The sequence below is a fragment of the Desmodus rotundus genome, chromosome 10 (assembly GCF_022682495.2).
Source record: "Desmodus rotundus isolate HL8 chromosome 10, HLdesRot8A.1, whole genome shotgun sequence".
NCBI classification, from domain to species: domain Eukaryota; kingdom Metazoa; phylum Chordata; class Mammalia; order Chiroptera; family Phyllostomidae; genus Desmodus; species Desmodus rotundus.
In genome coordinates this window covers 101271189-101298621 of record NC_071396.1, presented here as the reverse complement: position 1 = coordinate 101298621, position 27433 = coordinate 101271189, and the positions used below count along the sequence as shown (strand labels likewise).

The following is a 27433-nucleotide window of genomic DNA, read 5'->3' as shown; positions in this document are numbered from 1 at the left end:
CCAGAAGCTGAGGAGCTCAGTCATACACCTGCAAGGAGCTGCATTTGGCCGCATAATGTGTGAGACTAGAAGAGGGCCCCAAGCCTCAGTGACACCCAGCCCTGGCCAACGCTTTGGGTGCAGCCTGGGAGACCCAGAGCAGAGGACACAGATAAGCCCTGCAGGACTCCTGACCCTCAGAAACTGTGCCATTATTTCAAACTGCAACATTTGTGGAAATTTATTATGTAGCAATAGAAAAGTAATGCAGTGTGCAAGCAGAGGTTGGATGATCTTTATGTGAAGTTTTGTAGTCTGAGCAATTCCTTGCACTGGATAAAAGACTGGTCTAGAGTGTAGCTACTAGACTATGAATTCGGTCTTTCTAACTTTATGATACTATAGCAACAATGGGGGGATGTTATATGGCACACAAATGACACTAATATTCTCTATGCTTCATTCATAATAACACACTTAAAACAACATCAATCATTTTACTTTGATATTTGTAAGTGTAAGCATTCATATTGGAAGGTTTTATGAAATATTAGGTAACAGTTATCTGATTTTAATTGTAACCCTGGAGAACTTCAGATAATTAGAATGTTTTAAATATAACTAAGTGAAGACCACTCCAGGAAAACGCAGAGTATCACTCAGCTCCCAGTTATCGTGGGTAGCCATCTCTTGAGCTGTATTCGCACCGTCCTCCTCCTCCTCCCGACTGCTCTCCCTGCCCTCGTTAACTGAGAACCCCCACTTGCGCTGAGCCCAATACATTCAGCACATTCTGCCCGTGTGTTCTGACTGATGGCAAATCCAATTACCCCTTACCTGGCGTAAAATCCTCCAATGGTTTCTGACTGTCCCCTGAATACGGATAAAGCAGCTGAGCCTGACACGCAAAGCCTTTCATCACCTGGCCTCCTCTTCAGCATCATCTTTTATCAGTCCTCTCCCCACCCTGCTGTATACAAATTCACAGTGAGCCACTTATACTCCCCCCAAATGCTACATAGCTTCCTGCTCTCTCCCTCCCAGGCCTTCACTCTGGCTTGGAAAGCCTTTCCCTCCCCCGCTTTTTTTCTGGCTAATTCCCTCAAGTTCAATGATGCTTAACTAGTGAGTCACAGACCTTGCAGGGACGTCCCAGGCCTGTTTGGCTACACTGAAGACCATGCTTCTGCAGGGGCAGACATTGGAGAGATATACCACTGTGCTACCAAGCACAGTGAATACCACTTTCTGTACATTGAACAGTGAAAAGTGTGCTGTGACATCAAGCCAGGCCCTCTAAAGACCATTTATTTACTGGAATAGGCAAACACTTCCACATGAAAAAAAGTAACTGAGTCACACACTTTAGCGTCACAAGTACCAAAGGTACAAGGTGACTTGGGGGTGGCACAGCAGCAGTGATTTCTACCACTGACAGGTTCATTTGTGCTCCTGCTGAATCTTGGGCTGCACGGCTGGAATTTTCTTTATAGACAGTTACCTGTTTTTCAGAAGTTTTCTCCCCTAACCTCGAAGTCAGTCGGTAAATTCACCATGAGAAAATAGTGAGGAAGGCATTAGCAATGATACTTGTGCAGGTAATGGCAATAAAGTGATGTCAAACCAAACTCTAAAAAAATCCAAGTTCATCATGAGAAATAGCTTTCCATGAGCAGGAGAGTGATCCCTTCCATGGCGTACTGTACACAGCAAAAACCACAGAAGAGTATAAATGTCACTCTATGATAAATCGTGCACATCTTGCACCAAAACATCAAAATTATTTCAGGTGATGGATGGTAACAAAATCAACACAACTGAAACCCTGGGCTGAAATCCAGGCCTGTGGGGAGGCACAGGGCACCAGTACCGATTCTCACTTTTTCTTCCCCTGCTCCCAAATCGTACTTTAAAATCTACTGCAGGTTTTCGGTGTATCTGAAAGCACACTGACCACTTCAGAGGGTCCTAGATCCAATTTATCCCCATTTTTAAAATTAAAGGCTTTTGTCCGTCTGCAGATTTTCATTTTCTTTTTCAAAATTAACCAAGAGTGATTCTGCTATCACTGAAACAAGTTTTTAGAACCCTTCGACGCTGTCCACTAGATCATGAAAAAACTACTTAAAATGCATACGTGCCCTTCACTCTTCTACCAGAGTCACTAAGCGTTTTTAATGACCCTCCCCCTCTTCCTAGCCTCTGCTATCCCACAGCCTAGTGGAGCGCTCTCCTGTCCTCCCCTTCTCCCCCTCTTCCTAGCCTCTGCTATCCCACGGCCTAGTGGAGCGCTCTCCTGTCCTCCCCTTCTCTGGGACAGGGCCAGGATGAAAGCGTGGGGAGAGGGTGGGCAGGAACACACTCTGCTTATTTCTACTTCATTCTGGCTTGGACTTGGTGACATTATTTTACGTCGCCTTTCACTATCACCTTTAGTTATGTGCTCATTTGTTCTACTTTCAAATTTTATATTTATATTTAGCTTTATTTATAGAACGATACACTCTTTAAAGACTCAAACAGCTCTATAAGTTAGTATAGAAAAGCAACAGTGCCTAACCATATCCCCATTGCTCACGTTGCAAAAACCACTTTGGGCTCTTCTAGAAAATCTTTTGTTGCTACTTTCCAATTTTTTGGTTTTAGGCTTATTTTTTCTGTAGACTTACAATTCCTCACTATGTAAATTGGGTTCTCTTTCATACACATGACTTGCTTGCCCATGTCTCTCTCTCTCACACACACACATTCATACACACACACGTATTCACACACACACTGTGTTCTGTCTTCCTCCTCCATTATTAAAACTGTCATCACCCGTGTCTACATTTTCAGGATGGCGTGCGTGCCATTCACAGCCCAACCACATGGTTTGTCAATCCTGACAACTTTCTCAGTGTTACTTTTTTTCCCTCCCCGCAGCTTGTAACTGCCTTTTGTTGTTGTTTACCTGGTTTTCTATAGGTTTCAACAATTAGCCTCCAAATCCTCACCCTGTTGTGTAAATCTGGAAAATGGGGAAAGGGCTAGGGAGCAGAAATCAAGCCCGCCTGGGAAGTAAAACAGTTAGAACTTGCCAAATATCTGGAACATAGTTCAATGCATTTGAAGAAACCTCAATAAAATTAATCCGATCATGGTAAGACTCTTCCTGTGAGGAGGTGCTGCCAGACCTTGAAATACAAAGGCTTTTCTCCCAGAATTCTCTTCTCCATGCAACCCTCGGGGTGGCTAGGCTCCCGAGGTTGCATTCCTAGGAGGTGACGGCTCAGGAACCAGTGGGATACGGTCTGCAAGCCTAAAACAGGGAGCCAGACTTCAGAAACTAGGTCGCCTGGACCACTGCACCCCAGATTTCCTCTTTCCTGTTACTCCCCGATTTCAATGGAGCGCTGCCTCCGCTAGCTCTGATAAGAGAGCATGAGGTACATTATTACTTTCTTTTTTGTGATGTTGCATTTCTGAAAATGTCTTTATTCTACTCTCACATTTCATTGGTATTTTGGTGTGGTATTCCTTATTTTACTTTTGAACATACGCTTTTAAAAACTGAGCTAATAAGCAAGCATCCTGTGCAAGTGTGAGAGCTTCATTAAATGCTTCTCGCTTCTCTTTCTTGGCAAGGCTATTAATGACAGTGTGCTGAAGATTTTCTTTTACCCTTTAGGTTTTATCCTCTTTTAAATATGCTTTCCTGGGTCTAGCAGTGACTCAACTAAATGGTCCTATCAGAATCTTCAGAAATCTTATCTGCATCTTTCTCTCCCTCCCATTCCTCACTGATCACCACTGGCCAAACAGGTCTCTGTGTGCAAACTCATTCTCCCTCCGCTACCTTAACTATAAATAAATATCTCCTTTTAAGGCTGTCTTTATTTCTTTCTATTTCATCAAATGATTCACTCTTCTTGGTCAGATTCAACTCAGACAATGTGGTAAAAAGAAACCAATATAAAAGTATTTAAGAAAATACAATAACTATATTTCATGAGCCAGCTTTTAGAAATTTCTGAAAATTTGCAAACAACTTTAGATGTAGCTTATTTCTCTATCTATAAAATATAAACATGCCTAGTCAATTTATGATCCTGGAAGTGATGATCAAACTACCCAGAATAAACATCGGTCATCTAGAAGAACTGATTAATAAGTCAGCTCCACACCATTTACTCTATTTATTAAAGTAAACCACTTCAGGGTGAGGATGGTAATGAGGAAGAGCAGAGAGGGCCGTTACATTACTGGAGCGCGTATTACATGCCAGACCGTCTGCTAAGAAGGACGCATCACGCACTTGCTCCCCTGGACAATCCTACTCTCCTCCTCCTGCAGGTGAGAAAATCGAGGGTTGGCACGGTCCAGCTACGTGCAAAGGCCACACAGCGAATAAGCAGGGAAGCTGAGGTCTGGACGCAGTGAGACACCAGAGTATGTGCGGCAGCCGTATGCATTTTAAAATATGCTAATTATATGTTCACTACTGCAAATATGCTAATTATATGTTCACTACTGCAGACCAGATTTTCATCTCGTTGATTTGAATCTGTTTCATTTTTCATTTTATTTTCTCATTTCTATGAAATCTATAGATTTGCTTTACACATTCATATGAAATACAAGTTTTTCATCACAGAAACATGAGTGTATTGTTAAGACTTCACAAACAACAGTTCTTCAGGGAAGAATTTCCCCCAAATAATAAACACCACAGTGATCAGTCTTGCCCTTTGGAGCACAAACTCCGCCCATACTCAGAGCCTGGTAGCTAGGCCTGCTATACCTAGCAGGTGCTCAAAAATACCTGCTGATGAAAAAAAAAAAAAAAGACCATGAAAGTAGAATTAAGCACATTGGGCATGAAGCCATACACTCCGTCGGCATTTGAAATCCTTTCCCTATCCGTTAATAATAAGCCCTGCTGGGGTGCGGCATGGAGCACAGGATGTAAAATCTGCTTCGCTCCCCAGGAGCACGCCGACCTGGTGAGAGACCCGGTGAGAGACCCTCGCTCCTGGCCTGCGCTCCCAGGCCCTGGGCTCCAGCCTGGCTGTTCTCCTCACCCTCCAGAATCTCCATTTCAAAGTCTCTAAACTCAGAGTCTTACCCAAAGCTTCTCCCACGTCTGCCCCACTCCGCCCCAAATGCAGGCTTACCTCACTCGTAATTCCTACTCTTAAGCAACCCCCAGTTCTCGGGATTCTCCCACCTAAAGTCTCTCATAGGTGCACATGTGTCATGCGTGTGTGTGCACACAGCTACGTGGGGAAACATCACATCTTCCTAAAATCTGACCTCACCTTCTCAACTCAGTGCCCGCAGGTTCAGTCCTCCTGGAACGCATCGATAGGAAAATACAAGGCGCCTCAGTGGGGTTTTTATTGAATTAGATGATATACTCCTTCCACTTCGTTTAGGTGGTACCAAAGGCATTGAAAACAATATAGGAAAAAGGATAGAAAAGACAGGGTAGCTGATTCCATTTCCCTGAATCCTTTTAAACTAGGTTTGTATCATTTAAGTCACCTGTCTTCATTGAGAATATATAGTTACCAAAAAAAAAGGAAAAAAAAAAAAGAGATGGGTAAGTATTCCACTTGATTTTTACCTTATTTGTGAGGGAGAACTCCTCTTCCTGAAATGCCACATGAGGAGAAGATACGTACAGGTCCATGGCTATCTTCACCTCAGGTAAACGTTAACTTTCGTTTGTGATTACAAATTTCAAATTAAGAGTAAAAATAAGCCTTTATGTTTGACAATTAATTTCAATCCATTAAATCATGGGGAAATTATTCAAGCATGCTAGCCAATTAGCTTAACTTTGTGTGTTAAAAATAACTATAAAATCTCAGGAAGAACTCTTCAAAACCCCACATCCATTTTAAAACCTGTTTTTCCCCTGTAACGCGGTTTGCACAGTCAAAGTAATCATTCACGGGCATGACATAAAGTCTGTGAATTATGAGACATTGTTGTCATTACTTTTTTGAATTACAACTTTTGGTCATACAGCTTTGTTATCAATTATAAGAGGGATCCATGTAATATACAGATATACAATAGTATGCCACGATCTAATGCAATGCATTTTTCCCCACGAGCTATTATCACACAGCTCACAAAAGGCCGGACTTTAAGTTCATCCTGAAGGTTATCCACTCACAAGAAAGGCTCCCCCCCCACCCCCAACAGCGTCTACATTCTTATCTAAGTATTTCTGCTTTTTCCTACGTAGTCTAAATTTATCAAATATACATGTGTATATATATTTGATATGCATATATATTTGATAAAAACCTGAAGACCCAACCTTAGTAGGCCTTTGTGATCCAACCCTGTCTATGGGCAGGTGCACTGATGTAATTTTATGTGAACATAAAACCATTCTAACTTTAACTTGAAAAGACACACAAGTATCTTCCTGTACTAACTGCCTGTGTTTATTTTTAAACAGGAAGTATTTTCTTCATATTTTAAATATTTCCTTGTACTACATAAAAAATTCAACTATATGAAAAATTAAAATAGAAGATCCTGTATCATACAAAGAGGAAATGACATGTCAAATGAATATATTCATTTCTTTGTTTTCTTATGAGGTTTATAAAATCACAAGGCTTTGAATAAATGACTTCCATTTAAGCACACAGATCTAAATGACCTGGATTCACACAGGGACTCTGCCATGTCCCCCTGCCTGTGGCCCGTTTGTGCAAAGCGGCTTAGCCACTCTGGGCCGCTTCTCCTGTCCTGTCAAATGGAAGTGAGAATGAGGCTTTAGACAGTGAGTTGCTGTGAGGGTCAAAGAGAGCCTGGGGCGCAGACTGACACCCAGTAGGCACTCAAGGAATGCCAGTGAGCTATTGTGCTAGTTATGATTTTGCATCCCTGAGTTTTAAATGTATTCTTTTAAATGAGTTTGCTAATGTAAATGACTGTGTCTTTGGCCAACCTCTTGCAGAAGTGCTGTATGCAAACAGACTGTGTACACCCACATTAAAAAATAAAAGTGCAATTATTAGAAAATCTCTTTATGAACGACTAGGTGCCAAGGTAACAGTTGATTAATTTATGTTATGGTACCTCTGATACGTCACTATATTTAATTCATTTAAGTACACAAACACTTTCCTGGTCAAAATACATTGATATTAAGTAGATTTCCCATTTGTAAAAGTATAAAAATTTTAAAAGAGGAACTGAGCTTTCGAATGGTATTTATTAGACATTCTTTATCCTTACTCTTGCCTCTTTTCCCTTTGTGCTTTCTCCTTAAAGGCCAAACCTTTAAACATAAGCCCGAGCACATTACATGGGTGTAATGTGTAACTTCCAATTTTCGATAGACGACAAAAAGCAAGTTTTCTTAGTGCCGAATAACTGACTGCAGACACCCGGAGGAATGCCACAAAAACACTGTGTATACCATCACACACGCAGTTCTGCACTCTCATCCTTCAGTGGAGTTTAAATGTCAAGCCTCCTGGAAAAACTGCATTTCTCTCCTTCCTTTGAGCATCTTCCTGCTTCCACTCTTTCCACCTCCGACACGGGCCACCAAGTCCCAGAGGGATCTCCTGGAGCACAGCTGATCCTGGTATCTCTAGCTCCAGGAAAACCACAAGATTTTGGGTTTTCATTGACAGGGCTGGCAAAGAAATGAGGCAGCACGACCCCCAGGGTGATGGGAGAGATGCAAAAAGAAGGAAGAAAAGCGAGGATAAAAAGAAAGCCACCAAAATAGGGATTCACAGACTTAGACAGACGGCAACCATCACCCATCAGCACACCTGCACCACCTGGGTCAACGCGGACCACCACAGGGGAGTGACTGCAAGAGTCCTGAGGGTCGGTCCCTCTGCTTGCGCATCCCACATGAGACACCCCCTCCGATCAACATTTAAGTTACAAAACACATTAGTCCCAGGTATTTTTCCACGTCTTTTCTCATTTAAATCCTAGGGATCACACCTTGCCCTAATTTTGAAGGCACATTATTTTCCAAGAAAAAAGACAAACTTTTAAATGGGATCAACAGTTACAAATCCACTGGGCCTAACCGCGCACATACATCTGTTCCGAGTGTCACTTTCACAGCATCGAGAGGCACTGTATCTGGAAATGAGTCTATACTCCCTCACTAAGCTGGTACAAATGCTTTTTGAGCCATTAAATACTAAGAAGAAGGGGGAATGTCAAGGAGATGTGTTTGTGTGTGTATATATACACACATACACTCATATATATGTACATATACACGTGTATATACACACATACACATGTTATATAGGAATAGAAATATATGGTGAGAAATATGTGTATATATAGTATATATTATATAAGGAGTAGTATTTGAAAGATGAGTTGTGTTACAGGTTCACTAAGTCAATCATTTCTTCAATGAGCATTAATTGAGAAGATGCTATGTACTGGGTACTATTTTAGAGCTAGAAGTACAAAGAGGTGGAAGTCACACGCCCACACGTGACTCAGAGAGGGCAAGAGAAATGGTCACTTAACAGCACCGCAGAGGGCAACGGCAGGGGTGCACACAAGCAACTGGGACAGCTGACGGAAGAGGGGTCCGGAGGGATTCGGGAAGATGGCGACACCCAAGCTGCTAGGAAGGGACCCCTGAGAACTTGGCCACATGGGTAAGAGAAGTGGGAGTATACCAGCTAGCTGGAGGGGCACATGACATGTATGAGTCATGAGACATCAAGGGACTCTGCGGGAAAGTTCTAATTGCTGAGTTGGTGATGCTAGAGATAGGGATCAGTCTTTGAAGGGCCCTAGATGTCTGGCTAAGGTGTTTGGATTTTGCGCCATAGTCAATGGGAAGCCACTAAGCAGCAGTTAATGAGGAAGAAGGGTGATGGACCAGCTTCTGCAACTCTCACAGTAATGGAAGCCATGAGCGAAGGAGGGCAGGGGAATGCAGACGAGGAGGTGGCTGCAGGAGAACAACGATCCACGGTAGAAAAAAATGAAAGTCTGGACCTAGATATTCTCTGTGAAAATGGAGAGCAGAAAAATCATCGGGAGGGAAAGCCAGGGTTATCCCTTGGTGTCTGGTGTGGGATGCTGGATGGCTGACGGGACCCTCCCCTCAGTGGTGCCTTTCTTTAAATGAGATGTAAACACAAAAGGAGGTGGGTTTTAGGAAGAAATGGGCGCTCGTTCTGGCCTTGGTGTTCAGGTACCTATGGGACACCGAGGCAGGAGGGCACCTTAACCTGATGCACAGGAGAAAGCCTGGGTTATAGACACAGATTTGAGAGTCATTAACATGTAAGTGGGCGTCCACACCAGAAAGGGAAAGTCAGCCACCCAGAGGGAAAATATGAGGAAAAAGGTGAGTCACTAAAAGACATAATTTGTCTGTACCTTAATATTCCTGTCAGAAGCACTCAAATACCATATGTAGAAATACCCTCATATCCTGTCAACAGCCCTGGCTGGTGTGGCCCAGTGGATTGAATGCTGGCCTGTGAACCAAAGGGTTGCCGGTTCCATTCCCAGTCAGGGCACATGCCTGGGTTGTGGGCAGGTCCCCAGTAGGGGGTGTGCAAGAGGCAGCCACACACTGATGTTTCTATCCCTGTTTCTCCCTCCCTTCCCCTCTGTCTAAAAATAAAATAAAATCTTTTTTTTTTTTTAAAAGCTGTCAACATACAAGTAGAGCCAAGTATTAAACATTTAACAAAAAAATATTTTAATTTACATTTTCTTCCTGTAGATTAAAAAAAGTATAGAAAAGTAAATTATTTGGAGTGACATATTTCACCCAGAAAACTATAAAATCCACACTTTTATTTTTCTTAATATCTGTGTTCATGAAAGCCACGTGTGTAAATAAATCGCAGCATTAGTAATTAGTAATTCTCTAAAAACCTTAATATAGTAAATTTATATTTTATAGTAGCTAATATTCTGGACTCAGAAGCAAGGGAAGTAATCACAATTCAGAACAAATAACGTACAATTCACACAGAGGTAGCACTAACTTTAGACGGTTAGCTATGAATTACAGAATGCGAAAGGGCCAGGGTGCGATGTAGAAGTCTTCCTCTAGCTTACTAATTAGGAAGGCCTCTGGCTCTATGCGCAGAAAGTACTCCTGATTTCTGGATACACAATGCCATAAATTTTGCCCTTTGGAACTTAGGTATACTTAAACAGAATGAATTTTCTGTCTTTCGGCCAAAACGAATGTATAAACATTTTATGAATAGGACTTTTAGTAAATGGTAAAATGCACAAATCAATAGTTTGTCTCAGACTAGATATCCTTGTCAGTTCTATCTTAATATACTAAAGATATTGACTTTAGTTTATGAATATATGTTAAGGTGTCTGTTTTATACTGATGACTTCAAAAAGCTTGACAGAACAATAAATATTTCATTGTATATACATGAAATAAAATAACTGTTTAGTAATAAATAGTACTTATATCACAGTAGTCCAAAATAATGGCGGAATATTTAAAGAACAAATATGTGATTCTTTTTTTCCTAAGGAGATAATCTTGTGGCCTACATTTGAATAACAAGTTTGCATTTTAAATAATAAAACAGGATATCCAGCAGATACCTGGCTTATCCTGAAGTTATAAGCAATAAAGGTAGACTCCGACACCACCTCACATTTTAAAGAAAATGAAAATCTGCCAAAGTTCAATGAGTTTGGGAAGGTGAGGCAGGGTGGGTGGTGCTTAAGACCACACGGAAGCTTTGGAATCCATTTGAAGTCCCAGATCTGTGGCTTGTTAGGTATGTGGCCTCACGAAAGTGACCCTTCTGAGCTTGCTTCCCCATCTGTGCGGCTGGACAAATCCTGGTGTCCACTTTAAGAAGTGTTGTAAGGGTTAATTGTAAAGTGCTTGGATACTACATGGTAAGTTGTCAGAAGAGGTTACTTTCCATTTCTCTTACCTTTATTTTTTCTTTTATCCATAGCACTTCCATCTTTCTTTTAAACACATTAAATTTAAGTTTTACAAAAAACACAACAGATCCATCTGGATTTATACATCTGGGCTTCGTCTGTGGTAAGCAGTCCAACCTGTCAGCGGGGCTGCTCACCTGCTGTCCACTTGTCTCCTTCTGCCACTGTTAGTGACCCCTGACCCTTTGTCCCTCGTATGTGGTCAGTCTGCCTCCTTGCAGTATTGAGCAAGAGGCAGGACACTGCAGTACGACCCTCAGAAAAATACAGTGACTTCTTAAATGGATCCAGGCAGGTCTGTGAATGAAACCCTTCCCAAATTTTAAGCTGCAGTCAGGGGAGGTTGCTTTAAAAGGCAGCAGCTTCACCCTCACACAGAATGCCTCCCTTTACCATGACGAAAACGACATAAAGATAATTAACAAAGTCGCCTAACGGGCCCACCTTAAAAGATAGATTATGATTTATCTAAATTTTTTCTATGTATGTCAGGTTTTAGCAAGTTCTTATTATAATTTTGACCTATTAATACTGTAATGAAAATAAGCACATATTATTTACAAATATTGATGATGTACCTACATAAACATTTAAATTACAATACTAAAAATAAAAGTATACAGGTAGAAGAAACCCAAATGTTTAGAGTAAGATACTTGTGCCTCTGAATTATAAATAATCTAGAAACAATCTCAATGCCAGTCACTTAACTTGAAAGAAAATACTATTATTGCTGTTAATACCAATTTTACATACAGAGTATTGCAAAACCTGAAGCAATTTCATTGGAAAAGAAAGTACCTTAAGATGCACCCTATAAAATATTAAAAAATAAAATGTTTTCATATTTTTCTACATTAAAAACAATATTAATCTCAAAAAATAGCTAATAGAGCTTTGATATATAATTTTAAATGTGGTTAAGGGAAGAAATCTGATGAACCTTAAGATAAAATGCTAAGTAAGAGCAAGCGCATGTGTTGACCGAAGCGCAGTGTGGCACTGCTTTGTACAGCCGATCAATAGACACGAGCGTTAAAGAGAAACATATAGAAAGGAGCTACGGCATATTTTTAAATGACAGGGAGAAGGTTTAAATTGTCTCAATCAAGACTCAATTTTTCCTTCCCAGTTTCTCCAGCTGTTCTCTTCCAGTGAAGACTCTTCATTGCAAATAAATTTAATTAGTCCCCATTGATCAGAGCCCACACTTACATGGTGTTCTGCATGGCCCCTCATCTGTGTAAGGCGAGCACTGACAGACACTGCCGGGCTCAGAGTCACAGCACTCACAGCTCACCCAGCTCCCACCAGACGAAAAACTTCAAAGATGGCGATTCCTTCTACAGCAGAGGCACTAATTTATACTTCGTATCTTAACTGCTGTCTGGGTCAGTTGTTTAATTGAGTTAATTAAAAAATTGAGCTCCGGATTACTACAAAATTAATACAATGCATATTAGCCTAACTACAATCTCTAAGTAAGAATCCATTCAAAATACTGGCAATACCTCTGTCATGATATAATTTCTATTTATTTTATGAGGAGATATTACTAGAGCAATTCCTTTTAAATAACTGAAAAAAAAATCAGATTTTTCCGAGTAAATGGCTAACCTGACCAGTTTTCCCTTTTGTATTTGTGCTCTACAATGCTGGTTATCCCAAAATAAGATTACTATGCTTGGAACAGGTTTCTCTCAATGCTTCTACCCTATTTTTCATAATGCAATTTATATAGGATTCCAGTCAATAAAAAGAAATACGGCTTTCTTCTAAACCTTCATAAAAATCTATCCCACATCTTAATCAAGCCACACAATCAGAAGGCGACCTGAAGGATCTGCAGACTGGAGCATGCCAGTGGTTAAGGAAGCCTTTCTTTAGTTACTTAAATTCTCTGGATACGGACATCCTCGCTTCCCATACCCATGGCGTGAAATGAACTTTTGTCACATATGTTTCACTGAACTTCATGCAGATTGAAATACAGTTTATGTAGCATTATTTGAGTCTCCAAAACTAGATTTTCATTTTTAAGCCTCTTGATTATTTCTAACAATGAAATAAACACACAATCATGTGCTATATTCACAATCATGTGAATGCAACCGTAGGACTTTGGCAGCGCAACATTTCAATGTACTGATTGATCAATGCTTGAGTGCTCAAAATTTACCTCTTATCCCAGAATGCAAATTGAGTTATTCCACTATCGCAAAGACAACTTCTTTTTTCCCATTAATCAAACCACGACTTTTTACAGACAGAAGACCTTTAACGTTTATAGAGAATTAAAATATAACAAAAACATCTATACCAGCATTTCAAAAAGCAATGAAAATGGAATAAAAATGAGTTTAAAAAACTTGCAAATGAAACAGTTTCCTTCAGTAGCTATTGAAACAAATTCCATAATTGTGAAGTTCTAAGGACTTTCAGAAAAGTTGAAAGTTTCTGAAATAATTTATATTTAAAGTAGATGATTTTTTAAAAAATCAATGAACTGATAACACAAAAATGAACTGAAAAGTAACAGGAAGAACCACAATCACTCATTTTTACTGAAAACCAGATGCTCCCCAACTTAGTCAACGCCTCACCTGTAGCAATGACACAAGCGGGGCTTTTAAATTAACACGGGCTTTGCAAATTTCAAGGGCGGCGGTGAGCCTCCCTCCACCCCTTCGCAGGGACACCGTTTTAAAAACATTCAGGGCTAACAGTAAAGCAGCTGCCACATGGAGCTTTAACAAGAAAACAAACCAACAATAAACCTCCCTTTTGTTTTTTTCTCTCTTTAATTAAGTTTTGATGAAAATTTTACTGAAATTTTCCGGACATGCTTCATTTCAAATTTTGATTACTATTACGTTAATATTTGTTACTTTTCAAGAATTACAGACCCATGTTGTCAGATTTTACATTTTAACCACCCACACCAAAGACAAAAGTTTACCATTCTTAATACCAATAAAAATATCTATACTAGGTTGATTTTTATCCTCTGTGCATTGAAAGAAATGGAGCTGAATGCATTTGCAGATCCATTAACTGGAACTGTTTAAATCTATAAAAAGACAGGCTGACAACGTGTGCTGTACGGCTTTTCTGAATTTTACTTTATGCCTGATTATGTGATAAATAATACTGATAAGAATGCTCAATACCAAGCATGCAAGTAACTTTTAAAAGCAGCATTTATTTCTATGGTGTGGGTAAGAAGAGTATCCATACGTTTCCTTCTGTAACCTATATTGCTATCACAACTTCAATAGTTTCAGTTTACCCTATAATTGCAAAACCTTTCATAACATAATAGGTTTATTCCTCTACATGTTCCAAGGCTTTAGAAATAATCCTAGCCTCTGAATTAGAAGGTCCCCAGAAAATCAAATGCACAGCCAGCAGGTTCATTGTTATGGCAACAATGAGCAAACCTGACCTGCACACTTCAAGATCAAGAAGGACACTAAAGAATCTTACGAAACCAAACACTCCATCAATACAAGTCTCTGTCCTCTCCATCAACGTGCTCGGCCCCACTCTAAATGACAGAAGAGCATTTTCCAGGACCGCAAGAGGCTCATCCAGATTATGTTAAAGAAGTCTCCTTACCAGCTGTGATGTCCTCGTCGACAAGGTCATGCTCTTCCTCTTGGACTTTGGCCTCCGTCCCCGAGGTGGTGTCCGGAGCCGTGGTGACCGTCTGCATGGCTTCCGCTGAGACCCCAGCTAGAACAAACGGGAATCACAGACTCAGTTTTTAAGCACTAAAAGAAAGGTGGATCAAAACTCAAAACTTTTTAACTTACTGGAGGCAAATACAATACATTTTAAAAAGGCAGGCAGGCAAAAGTAAGTTTACAGTTGTTTGTATGGAAAATACGATAATTAATAAATAACAATCCAAGAATGAACTGTTTCACATACTCACAACTGTAAACCTCCTCTGCCCCACCCCGTGTATATTCACCAAAATTAGGCAGAGACACAAAGTGGTAACCCAAACAAGCACGCGAGCTCTCTCTCTCCATTTGTGTGTATGTATGTGCGTGTGGCCACCAACTGCATCGACTCTTTTCACTAAGATCTGGGACAAACAGAAAAATAACGCTGGAGTAAATACATTTTTACTTGATTCCTTTCAAGTTTCTTGCTATAGTTACGTTAGCCGATTTAGAACTAATTGTGGCAAAAAGAGAAAGAATTCCTGGAGGGTGAAGAAGAAAGAAAACAAAGAGGGATTTGGGCTCTGGGTCACGGCAGGAGCCCTGAAAGGCTCTGCCCCCGAAGAACCTGGCGTCTCTGTCTACGAGGGAATTAGGATGAGGCCAGGTCATTATCACATTGAACGAACCTGACTGAACGTGGACAGGTGAGCGAGATCCAGTGCCGCATGTGCCCCTTTTGTAAAGTCCCCTGAGAACTTGACAGTTCGTGCAAATGTCTTTTCCTTGCTCACCTATCTTCCCACCCTTGATGGTATATTTTGATATCAATTTCCATCTACCATACCATTTCTAATTAGGCAATGCATAGTAGGGTGTCTCAGTATTTTTCATTTGGGTTATCAACAGGTATCGCTCCATCATAGTACATAAAAATACCACCATGGGTAGTTACTGTAAGAGTTGAACCTTACAATCAAATCTTCTTAACAAGTACTTCAAGAGCTGCATATTACAATATCTATGAAAATATTTTTAAAAACAATGCTATAAACATTCGAGGATTTCTTTTCTTCCTAGGTGTACTAACTTAAATGTTTCTATGTGATATTCAACCTTGCTGCCTCAGGCCTATGAAAGGCACCAGGAGAAAAAGAAACTTAGTTATTAAACACCAGGAATGGTCCAGAACTAGACCTAGCAGCAGGCAGTTCCAAGGTCTAAATATTTAAATTTGGGGAAGAGAACACAGCATGTTAGTACCACCACATTTTTCAGAATTGCTGCAGTGAAAAAGAGAGAGAGAGAGAGACAGACAGACAGACAGGAAGGAAGGAAGGAAGGAAAGGAGCAAGGAAGGATGGAAGGAAGGGAGGGAGGGAAGGAGGGAGGAAGGGAGCAAGGAAGGAAGGAAGGAAGGAAGGAAGGGAGAGAGGGAAGGAGGGAGGGAGAGAAAAGAACAGTGCTGTATCAATGGTCCCTGACGAACTCAAAATGACAAAGCCATCCCTTCACGGATCATTTTGTTGTTCGGTTTTCAAGATAAAATTTTAAAATAAAGAAGGGGGATTACTAGAAAATTAGTATTAAGTTCATTAGAAATGGCAATCAGTAAAATAATCAAAAAGAGGAGATGAGAAGGTAAATGCCACATTCTTAAATAGACTCACTGCTTAAATACAAAAGCAAAGATCATTATTTCGGATTATTAAATCAAAATATAAATCTCTGGAATCTCTTCATTTCATTTCTTGTTTAACCCTTGAAAATTTGTTAAATGATTACAGAAACAGGTAAAAGATATTAAGGAGCTGTTGACAGTAACAATAATTTATTAGCGGTATTTTCCTTTCCTATAAAATTAAAATGCTCCATGAAAATAAAGCTGGTGTTCATGTAGTCAGACGTTTACAAATTCATTTAAATCAGTCTCATTTAATCAGAGAGGTTAAGCAGTTGATCCACATAGCACAGCTACTACATTCAGGGCCAGTACTGACACGTAGGTCTTTTGATTTCAAACCCTAATTCCCTTTACCACCAAGACCTTCCGGAAACTGCGTTCCAGGATAGGAGGTATGACAGAGAATCACAACCGTGAATAGTAAGGATGCTGAGTATAAATCTTGGTAAGCCCTCCATGGAGTTCTTGGGCTACCCCAGGTAACTATTCAACTGAGGGCATTCAATATTTTGGGACAGAACTTAAGGAGCAAATGTGTATAAAAGCAGCCAAGGCTGAAAGACCAAGCAGCTGTGCTGAAACTGGTTTCTTCATTGACGCCTTCCAAAACAAAGTAAGTGGTGGAAAATCCCTTATCTCTTGGCAGAAAAAAAGAAAATACAAAACGAAAAGAAAACTACAAAGCAATATATCTAGTAAATATAGCCTCAAAAATCCCTAACAAAATGTAAGCAAATAGAACTCAGCAACATGTAAAAGGATTTATACATCATTACCAAGTGAGATTTATTCCAAGGATGTAAGTCTGTTTATATTAAAAAATCAATCAACATAATGTAAAATATTCACAAGCTAAAGAAGAAAAAAATCATATAGTTTATAGCAATCATCTGACAAAATTCAACATCAATTCATGACTTAAAAAAACTCCCCCCAAAATACAGATGAAGAGGAACTTCCGCCACTTAATAAAGAAGGGCGTCTACTAAACATCCCTAGCTACCGGGACTCTCAGTGGTGGAAGACTGGATGCTTTCCTGCTAGCGTCGGGAATGCGGCAGAGACGTCCACACCGCCACTCGTACTTAACACAGCACTGGGAGTTCTAGCCAGTGGAATAAAGCGAGAAAAGGAAACACATGCAGCCATGCAGTTTAGAAAGGATGAGCTATATAGTCCTTATTCAAGGACAAAATACTGTCTACATAAGAAATCCAAAGGATGTGCGTGGGGGTGGGGGTGAAACCAGTAAATGAGTATGGACAGCAAGGCTGCAGAATACAAGAAAAAGCATTTAAAAAAAAAAAAAGTCAATCGTATTTTTATATGCTGGCAATGAACATGTAAACACGTAAATTAAAAAAATACTAATACTAATGGTTCAAAACACTGAAATACATAGAAATAAATCTAAAAATATATATACAGGACTTGTATGCTGAAACCTACACGAGACAGAGGAAAGAAATCAAAGAAGATCTAAATAAATGAATGGAGACATATACAGGGACAAAGTGAGTTTACAGTTGCGAGTATGCAAAACACAAGGTTTATTCTTATATTACCACTTGTTAATTATTGTGTTCCTTTCCATTCGAACAACTGTAAACCTTCTTTTGCCCCATCCTGTAGTGTTCATGGGTTCGTTTGTAGAAGAGTCAACGTAGCAAAAACATCAATTCTCTATAAAGTGATACTCATGTTTAACATAATTTCTATGGAACTGCCAGCACATTATTGTAGGTACAGACAAAATTACTCTCAAAAACATGCAAAGACAAAGGGATTAACCTAGCTACAAGAATTTTGGAGAAAAAAATAAGGTGAGAAATATCAATCTGCCCATTTTAAGACATCATATAAAGACATTAAAACTGTATGGCTTTAGAGTAATAGAATAGAGAACCCATAAAAGATGCACACAAACATGCCCAAATGATACTTGACAGGCACAGAAGCAATTCAATGGACATTTAACGACAGTCTCTTCAACAACGGGCCTACCATAACTGGACGTCTATAGACAAAAAGCTGAACATTGACCGAAGGCTCATACCTTATATAAACATTAACTTAATCCTTCCATCCCCTCACCTCAGGAAAAAGGGCTCATGGACAAGGACAACAGTGTGGTGATGGGGGCGGGGCGGGGGAAAGGGGGTAATAAGGGGGCTAAATGGTAATGGAAAAAAAAATACAATATAAAAATTTTTTAAAAAGAAAATTAACTTAAAATGAATCATGGACTTAAATGTAGATCAAAGAAGTATAAGACTTTTACCCCCCAAAAGAAAAATCTTTGAGATGTAAGGCTACAGTTGACACCAAAAATACAATCCATAAAAGAAAAACTGGCTAACGAAGACTTCATCAAAATTAAAAACTTTTGCTCTACGAAAGATCCTATTAAGAAAATAAAAAGAGAAGCTACAAACTGGGAGAAGAGATTCACAAATCAAATACCCAGCAGGAGACTAGTATCCAGACTATATATAAGGCACTCTCAAAACCCAACAGTAAATAGTGTGGCAGTTCCTCTAAAGGTTAGACATCATTACCACACGGCCCAGCAGCTCCGCTCCCAGGGAAGGAAAACACATGTCCACACAAAGCCTTGTGCGTGAGTGATCTCAACAGCATCACTCAGAAAAGCCGGAGCATTTAAAAAACCTGACTGTTCATCAACTGATGAGTGAATGTATGACTAGATCACAGTTTATTGATGAATAGATAATTACGGTACATTTATACAATCAGCAACACAAGGCTATGAAGTACTAAAAGAAGCCACTCACAAAACACAGGTTGAAACGTCCAGAATTGGCGAATCTAGAGACAGAACAACTTTTTGAAATATAAAAATCACTTCATCACTATCCACTGTCAATAAGATGGCAAAATATTCCTGAGAAATATGAAGAGTCCGCTTAGAAAACATATACATGGAACTTCATTTTCTTCATAATCTTGGTAACCAAGATTATAAATGTCAATTCATAAATGGTGGTGCTTCGCTGTTTTGTTGTGTACTTGATGTAAGCGAGCTTATTTGTCAAACTATGCCACTAAATCTAAGACTCATACTTTCTGGGTATCCCCATAATATTTGGCAGTGATGAACATCTCATAAAGGTTCATGCCAGATAACAGGTGTCTGTAAATGGGTCCCATGCTGTGAATCGGGATAAAAACAAGAAAACAATGGAGTGGAGCAGAAATCAGGTATGAGTAAGTTTGGACAAAGCAGAGAAAGTAGGGGTGGGGGGTTGTGGCTAGTAGCAGAAATAAGAAGCAGAGGACAGGAGAGACTATTACAAGATAAGATGTTCATGCCAGCTAGATTTCTAAATACTTAGATTGTTATTCACTGTGAGAGAGAGATATACACCAGATCTGCCCAGAAGGTATCCAGCCATGTAATATGAAAAAGAGACATTTACTGAAGAAGATACAAGAAACATTGTACATAGGATAATGATGCCTCAGTCTCCTTCAAAATAGGCTCCTTGGGACCTCACACAGTTCTCCCAATTGCCATCAGTTGCTCCGTCGTATTTTCCAGAATCTCACTGATGGTCTGAAATCTCTTCTCTTTCAAAGGTGATTTTAGTTTGGGGGAAAAGCCAGAAGTTGCCGGGCTCCAAATCTGGGCTGTGGGGGTGCTGAGTCACTGGGGTAACTTGATGTTTCACCAAAAACTCTGCACGAGACATGATGCATGAGCAGGTACAATGTCAGGATAAAGCTGCCAATCACTAGTTGCACACAGCTGCAGCATTCTGTTCAAGTTTAATGCAAAATTCGATGCAGATTTGTTGCTCTGCTCGCTCAGTCATCTTGAATGCGAAGGCCACACAGTACACAAGCTCACTCAGTGGCGTCTACTGCCCCCGACTAGTGCATTGTTCACACGTATGTGTTCAGTCCACTCTCCCTGGCTGCCACGTTACATCGATGTTGTGCAAATCACTCTCGTTATATTTACAATGGTTGGACTTTTTCCAGGCAGAACTTGTATGTGTATGTGTGTGTATATAAACTTTCCTATTTATATGCAACATTTTTAATCACTTAAAAAATTTTAATGGAAATAGTTTTCAAAATCAATGTAATAAATCTGTACTTATCTCTTCCCACCAGTAAAATCAGGGCTATTATTCTAAAATTTTCTTTAAAAAGCTTGTAATTGCCTTTATAATAATTTTTCTTCTGCTGGCTAATGTCTGAGTGATGATAAATAATATGAACTCAGAAGACTTCAGTGTCATGTGATTAACTTAATAATCAAAGATTAAATACTAAATTTTAATAGAGTAACACTAAAAATATACCACTTTAACCAATATTGGAATATAAAGTCAGTTGAGCTCATTATAATTTTATTATTTCATTAAAGATTAGATGGAAGCAATAAACAATATGGTTAGGACTCAGAAAGAAAAATACATACCAGAACATTTATAAATATTAACAAAAACTATATTTCTCATTCCCCAGTAATATAGATTTCCACTCAGTTCAAAAAATGGATCTAAAAGAATAGCAGGTATTTTTATTTCATCGGTTCCTCACAACTGTGGTTTTCCAGTGGTCCAAGTTAAATGAACAAGAGGCAATAATTTGAAATGAACATTTACTTTGAATAAAGTAAAACTTAACAACAGGGAGCAGAGTCTGTTTTCAGGCAGAAGGCCTGACTTTATTCGAAGCAGAGCTCTGCAGTCACTGACCACACCGCCCCACGCGCCCCGCAACCCTATGACAGACAGACGGCCCGCCTCGCATTAATTCACTTCACACCACTCCTATCGATCCATGGCCAGTTCCCTCGTCTCCCTGCGCGCACTGCCTGTCTGGCTGCCTACATCCACACGGCACACAAAGGCCAGAGAAAGATAACCTTTGCTTTCCATTAAAGACACAGTATCCACTTTTCCTTTGGCAATAGCATCAAAAATAAAAAAAATATTACAGACAGATGTCTCAGAGAAAAGTCTTCCTCTATGAAATGTGAGAATTCATACCTTATTCTAAGTAGAGATATTTTCAATTTATCAAAAACAAGTTAGTTTATTAAAGGCTAAAAATAAATTAGAGCAGTGAAAAATATAATTAAAATAAGCACAATGTCTTCTAGCCTGAATAAAAATACAATAATCATTTGGTGACATGCTTTGATTGTTCTTTTTAAAGAAATAAAATATATTTTTCCTAAATAGAATTTAGATTTTTTTTTTAAAGTGCTCTCACATAAGATGCAATTATAAACAATTTTGAAAACAACAAAAGAAACATATTTACTGAAACATTCACAAGGAATAGAAAAGACGGGAAGTGTACTGTGTCAATAGACTATTAATGTAAAGCTACGAGTATAAAGCTTCACTGTTATTCCTCTTTCCCAACAAGACCCTGAAAAGATCCACAGTGAAAATCACACCTAATACTTTTAATTCATTGCATGTACTTTTTCAAAGATTTTTTTTTTCTTTATTTGCTGGCTATGGGCTGACTCAACACCAATTTTGGTTTCAGAAGACACAATAAAACAAAGATTTATTGTTCAACCCACGACGTGTTGAGAAACAGAGGCAAATCTGTCTTGACATGTAGCTATACTAAAGCAGGAACCTAAAACTACGACCTCTGGCTGATGAAGAAACATAAATTATAAGCGGAATTTCTATTTCAGAACTGAGCAAAGAGTATTCTCTTGGAAAAGGAAGTACCTTTGAAACCCTTATGGATTTTCATTTCATTTTGCTAGAATTGCCCAGAGAGGTTCCACCAGGTGGTAACAAAAGCAGTGCTCTAAATAAATACAGTACAATAAGTATGTTGTTCTTTATAATAATAAGTAACTTTAGAAATCATAAAGAGAGAAATGAGGAAGGCTGCTGACGCTAAGGACAGCTGTAAATTAAGGAGGTTAAGACTTGGCCTGGGCCTGAAAGGCAGGAGAGATCCGAGTCAGAGAGAGGCTAGCACCGCCGACGTGAATGAGGCGAAGTCACTAGGATGATGAAGACAGGTACCCAGCCAAGCTCCCTCACTGCCTCAAACGCCTGTGGAGCACCCAGGTGGCTATGGACCAAGGCCAAACCAGGGACCGGACACACAAAGGTGAAAAGGATATAGCCTAACTCCTAAGATTTTTTTATCCCATATATAAAAAAATCTTAAGACCCAACAATAATAAAAAGAGCAACACAACAGAATAAAAAAGCTGGGCAAGACCTGAGCAGACAATCATTGCTAGCAGAAAGGTAAAATGTTAGTTACTTTGGAAAGCAGTGACCAAGCAATTATAACCCTAGGTATTTGCCCAAGTGATTGAAAACCTCATATTCATGCAGACTCCTAAACACAAATAGTTATTGTAGCTTATTCATAACCACCAAAACCTAGAACAACCCAGTTGTCCTTAGATGGGTGAATGGATAAACAAACCTTAGGACAATCATATAATGAACACCGCTTAACAACAAAAATGAAAGAACTATTCATTCATACAATGATATAGATGAACCTTAAATATATTTTGCTGGGTGAAAGAAGCCAAAGCCAAACAAGCTACCTGCTGTATGATTCCATTTATGCAGAATTTTGGAAGAGGCAGAACTGCAAGGATGGCAAGTGGACGGGTGGTGGTTGCCAAAGACTGGTGGTGCAGGGGTGGGACTGGTGATGAAGAGACTGCAGTAGTAACTTTCCCAGGTGTTGGACATGTTCTGTGTGGTGCTGTGAGGGTAGACACCTGACTCGATTCATGTGTCAAAACCCAAAGGCCTACATACCCAAAGGGTAAACTTTATTGCCTGCAAATTTTTTAAAAAATGAATTCACCAGAACGCCAGGGAACCCAGAATGAACTGCAGACCATGAAAAGTGGATATAGCTACATTACAAATGTATGGCATGACCACACGGGAGGGATAAAGAGAAAAGGAGGTGACCTACATAAATGGAAAAAAGGGCCAAAACATGGCTTATTATAAAGCTAGAGACTAAAACAACTGTACAGAAATATTGTATTCTAGTTGGTAAACTGATTTTTCACAGAGATATGGGTTAAGAATTCTAAATTACTGTTTATGGCTAGGAAGGTTAAAAAAAACAAGTAAATTTACTACGGATAATGAGCCAGGTTTCCTAGACTCAGAGTAAAAAATTACAAATAAGCAAAAGAGAAATCCTGTGCTGGTGGATTAAAATGGGAGATACCAGTATGAATTCATATCTATTTTAACATAAATGGAGACAGAGAAATAATTATAGATATGTAGGGGTTCATGGGTAAGTATGTGCATATGAGGCCAGTCCAGAAGGCATCCAGCCATGTAATATGAAAAATAGAGACATTTATTGAAGAAGGTACAAGATACAAGAAACACTGTACACAGGACAATGACACCTCTGTCCCCTTCAAAGTGGGCTCCTTGGGACCTCACACAGTTCTCCCAATCACCACCAGCTGCCCCGTCATATTTTCCTGCTCATCAAAGGTCTAAAATCTCTTCCTTTTCAAAGGTGATTTTAGTTTTGGGAAAAGCCAAAAGTCACAGGGTGCCAAATCTGTGCCGTAGGGGGGCTGAGTCACCTGGGTGATTTGGTGTTTCATCAAAACACTCTGCATGAGACCTGACACATAAGCAGGTGCGTTGTAGGGATGAAACTGCCAATCACCGCTGCACACAGCTGTGGCCTTCCGAATCATCTGATAGTTTCTGCAGAGGAATGTTCAAACTTAATGGAAAATTTGATACAGATTCATTGCTCTACTGGCTCAGTCATCTTGAATGCAACGGCCACACAGTACACATGCTCACTCAACAGCACCTACCGCCCCCATGGACTAGTACAGTGATGGCGTCATTGTTCACGCCCACACATTCTAGTCCACTCTCCCTGGCTGCCAGGTTACATTGATGTTTGCAAACCGTTCTCATTATATTAACAATGGCTGGACTTCTCCGGACAGACCTCATATGTATTTCCCCATCTGTCCAGTGGGAGGGCCTAGAAGTGGCAAATTCCCAGTAAAATAAGCACACCTAGAACCCAGATTTTAATTTCTAATATTTCCATCAGAGGGAACCAGGGAACCTTGGAAAAAGGCTTATTCTAGGACTTTAGCAGGGGAAAGATGAGTGGGGACCATGCTGTGTGCCAGGGAACAAGGACATACATAAAAAAATGGGATCATATCAAAATGGTACTGGAGCCAATTTAAAAGAGTTCCCAATGGCCAATGCTGAAATAATCTGAGCAACAAATTGGCATTATAAAAGGCCTATTCCTCAGTCAACTGCCTGCTAAGGGCTCAGTGCGGGTCATTTGGAGACCAAAACTAAGGTCCTGGACCTTGGCCCCAAGAAGATCTCAGTGCAGTACTTACCACATGGAATAATTTTTATGAAGAGTGTATGGCTTCATGATCATCAGGAACTACAGATGATGACAAAATATAAATAGTCGTACATATATAAATATAAAGAAAAAAGTAAAATGGTAAACCTCGAAGGAAACTAAGTAAGCAGGTGCATGAAATATATTCCCTTCAGCCTGGAAACATGACAAAATGGCATCAAACGGCTGAGGACAGAAACATTCATACACTGGGATGAACATAATGCACCCACAGAAGCATATCATTATTCCACATTACACTGATTAAATCTCACAATTCATTTTAAAGACTATTCATATCTAACCAATGATTTAGAGGAGGATGGAAACTTGAATTAACTAAGGGAGCACCAATCATTGCCTCTGGCAGAGCTTTTAAAGAATTAACTTGCAATCAAAGTTACAAAAAGAATGAAAAATGAGTCAGACGAGTACTAAGATAGTGGATACTACAATGTGCACAGAATATAAACTTCTGTTTTTTTTAACCCAATCCCACACAAAAAATAAAACTGAAAGTATGTTTTTACATTAGGCAGCCACTCTTAGCTTAGAACTCAAAATTGTTTCCACTGGTCTGGCGGCAGGAGGCAGATGAGGGGTGGGAAAGCACCAGGAAAGGAAATACTAAGAAGATCTACTCTTGCAGAGAATGCCAATAATAAAGAACTGTGCTTTCAGAGGCTAAGTGAACGGCTCTGATCTACTTGACATCATGGGAATCCGTGATGTCTGATACTGCAAACACTCCACCCCCACCATTCATTGCCCTGAGTGTTTCGCCACACATCTCAAAATAATGCTAATTCTTTCAGCGTAAGTGATATTTTATCAGGTTGATTTACACAGTTCTTTCAAATGCTCTTTACTTATGATGATGATGATGATGAAAGTAAAATAATAGAGACCAATATGCAAAATATACATATAGTGTCGGTATGTACCAAGCACTGTTGTAAGAAATGCTTTACATATTATTAATATTTCATTAAGTGTTATGTGAAATATGTGTACAACTATATTGTACCTGCGTTTCTAGCTCTTTTATGCCCTCCACAGTACCTAATATGTTGCCAGCGATAATGTAATTTTTATTTGTATATTTGTAATGCATATTCAAAAATCACAATTCTGATTAATATAAAAGTAGAACCAAAATTGTATATAAGGGACACAAACATTTGATCTCAATATATGACTGAAGTCGTGTCATCCTATTTCATTCATCCTTACTTACATTGCAAAAATGCAAATTCTAAATTTATATCAAATTAAAATAGATTTATACAGCTAAAACTGCTTCAGTCTCTTTTAAAAAGTTGTGTTTGTATTTCCCTCTGAATACATCTCTTTTACATTAAGTCCCTGGCATTTCCAAACACCATGATTGTTTTCCACATTTATACGTCTTTGCCTTTGGCACTGCTGACACTCCCATTGTTCTGTATAGTCTCTACATATAGCTCTTACCACAGTTTTATTGCTCATTTGATTGCCTGCCTTCTAATAGAAAGTAAGCTCCGTGACGACGGGGAAGAGCATGATTACACTCCCCAGCGCCCGTAGCTATGGTTAGCACTTACGACATAGGTGCTGAATGAGGGAGGGGAAGGAGGAGGGAGGGAAGACCGAAAACATGCTACGATATATACACTGATGAGGACATTGACTTAAAGTTGTTTTTAACCTTTTTTTAACTTATGAAAGCAATTTTACAAGCAAATATGCAGAGCGTTCATAAATGAAGTTTTAGCATACGCCCCATGTACATATCTGTTTTACAGACTCTTATTAACAATCAAAAAGTCTATGATACAAGCTATATAATGCAAGTATTAAGTGTTTTTTCTTGAAAGAAGCAGAAAATACTAGACTGAAAGCAAATAAACTAGATAAATTAATTTCACTTGAAAAACACCATCTACTCAACTGCTGTGTCATCCGCAACCCCTTAAGCATTGCACACCATACCTTAGAAATGTGGCTGGAGAGAAAGCAAGAAATGGGCCCCTTCTAACTACACGAGCCCAGGGTTTCTTAACCTCGTTACCACTGATACTGTTGTAGTGAACAATTCTTGGGGGCAGGAGGTGGAATGGATGGGGGGCTCCGGTTAGCAGCATCTCTGGCCTCCAGCCACTAGATGCCAGTATCACACCCTCCCCCAGCTGTGACAGACAAAGGTGTCTCCAGGTGTTGCCAAATGGGGACAGGGTGTGTGCGAAATTGCTCTGGGTTGAGAAGCACTGCCTACACTAATGATTCTCAAAGCTCCAGGCCAGGTGAAGTGGGGTATATTTTATCCCAAAGGATCTTACCGATCTCGACTCACCCTGTCCCCACCCTATGACCACTATTATTGATTCTCCTGTGCTGTCCCACCAAGGGTGATTGAGGTCCTCTCTCCAGAGAGTGATTACTATTTAATCATGATTAAATTTTCTATTATAACACTAAAACAACCTTGTGACATCTTTTAAAACTAAAATACTTTAAAAAATACTTTTAACCAAGGAAATATTATCATCTTTGATCCATTAACAAACCATCAATCATTAATGGATTATAAAAACATTCCCGAAATTAGGGTATATTTCCCTAGGACATATAAATAAAACAGCAGTGCCAAAAAGTGGTAGAAATAATAGAAAAAGGGAAATTTGTAGATAAAGAGGACAGGTTTGCAGTGGCTATAAACATCCAAGTGGAGATGGAGAAACAGAATTAAATAGGATCT

At 39.4% G+C, this 27433-nt stretch overlaps 1 protein-coding gene across 3 annotated transcripts in view; it reads right to left on the bottom strand.

The window, feature by feature from the left end:
- The window catches only part of WDR7 (WD repeat domain 7), a 287924-nt gene that overhangs the window by 154156 nt on the left and 106335 nt on the right, over window positions 1-27433 (bottom strand). For all 3 annotated transcript variants that reach the window (XM_024580302.4, XM_024580299.4, XM_024580301.4), the window contains one exon: window positions 14551-14667. In XM_024580302.4, coding sequence (XP_024436070.2) covers window positions 14551-14667 — 117 coding nt within the window. The remainder of the gene's footprint in view (window positions 1-14550; window positions 14668-27433) is intronic.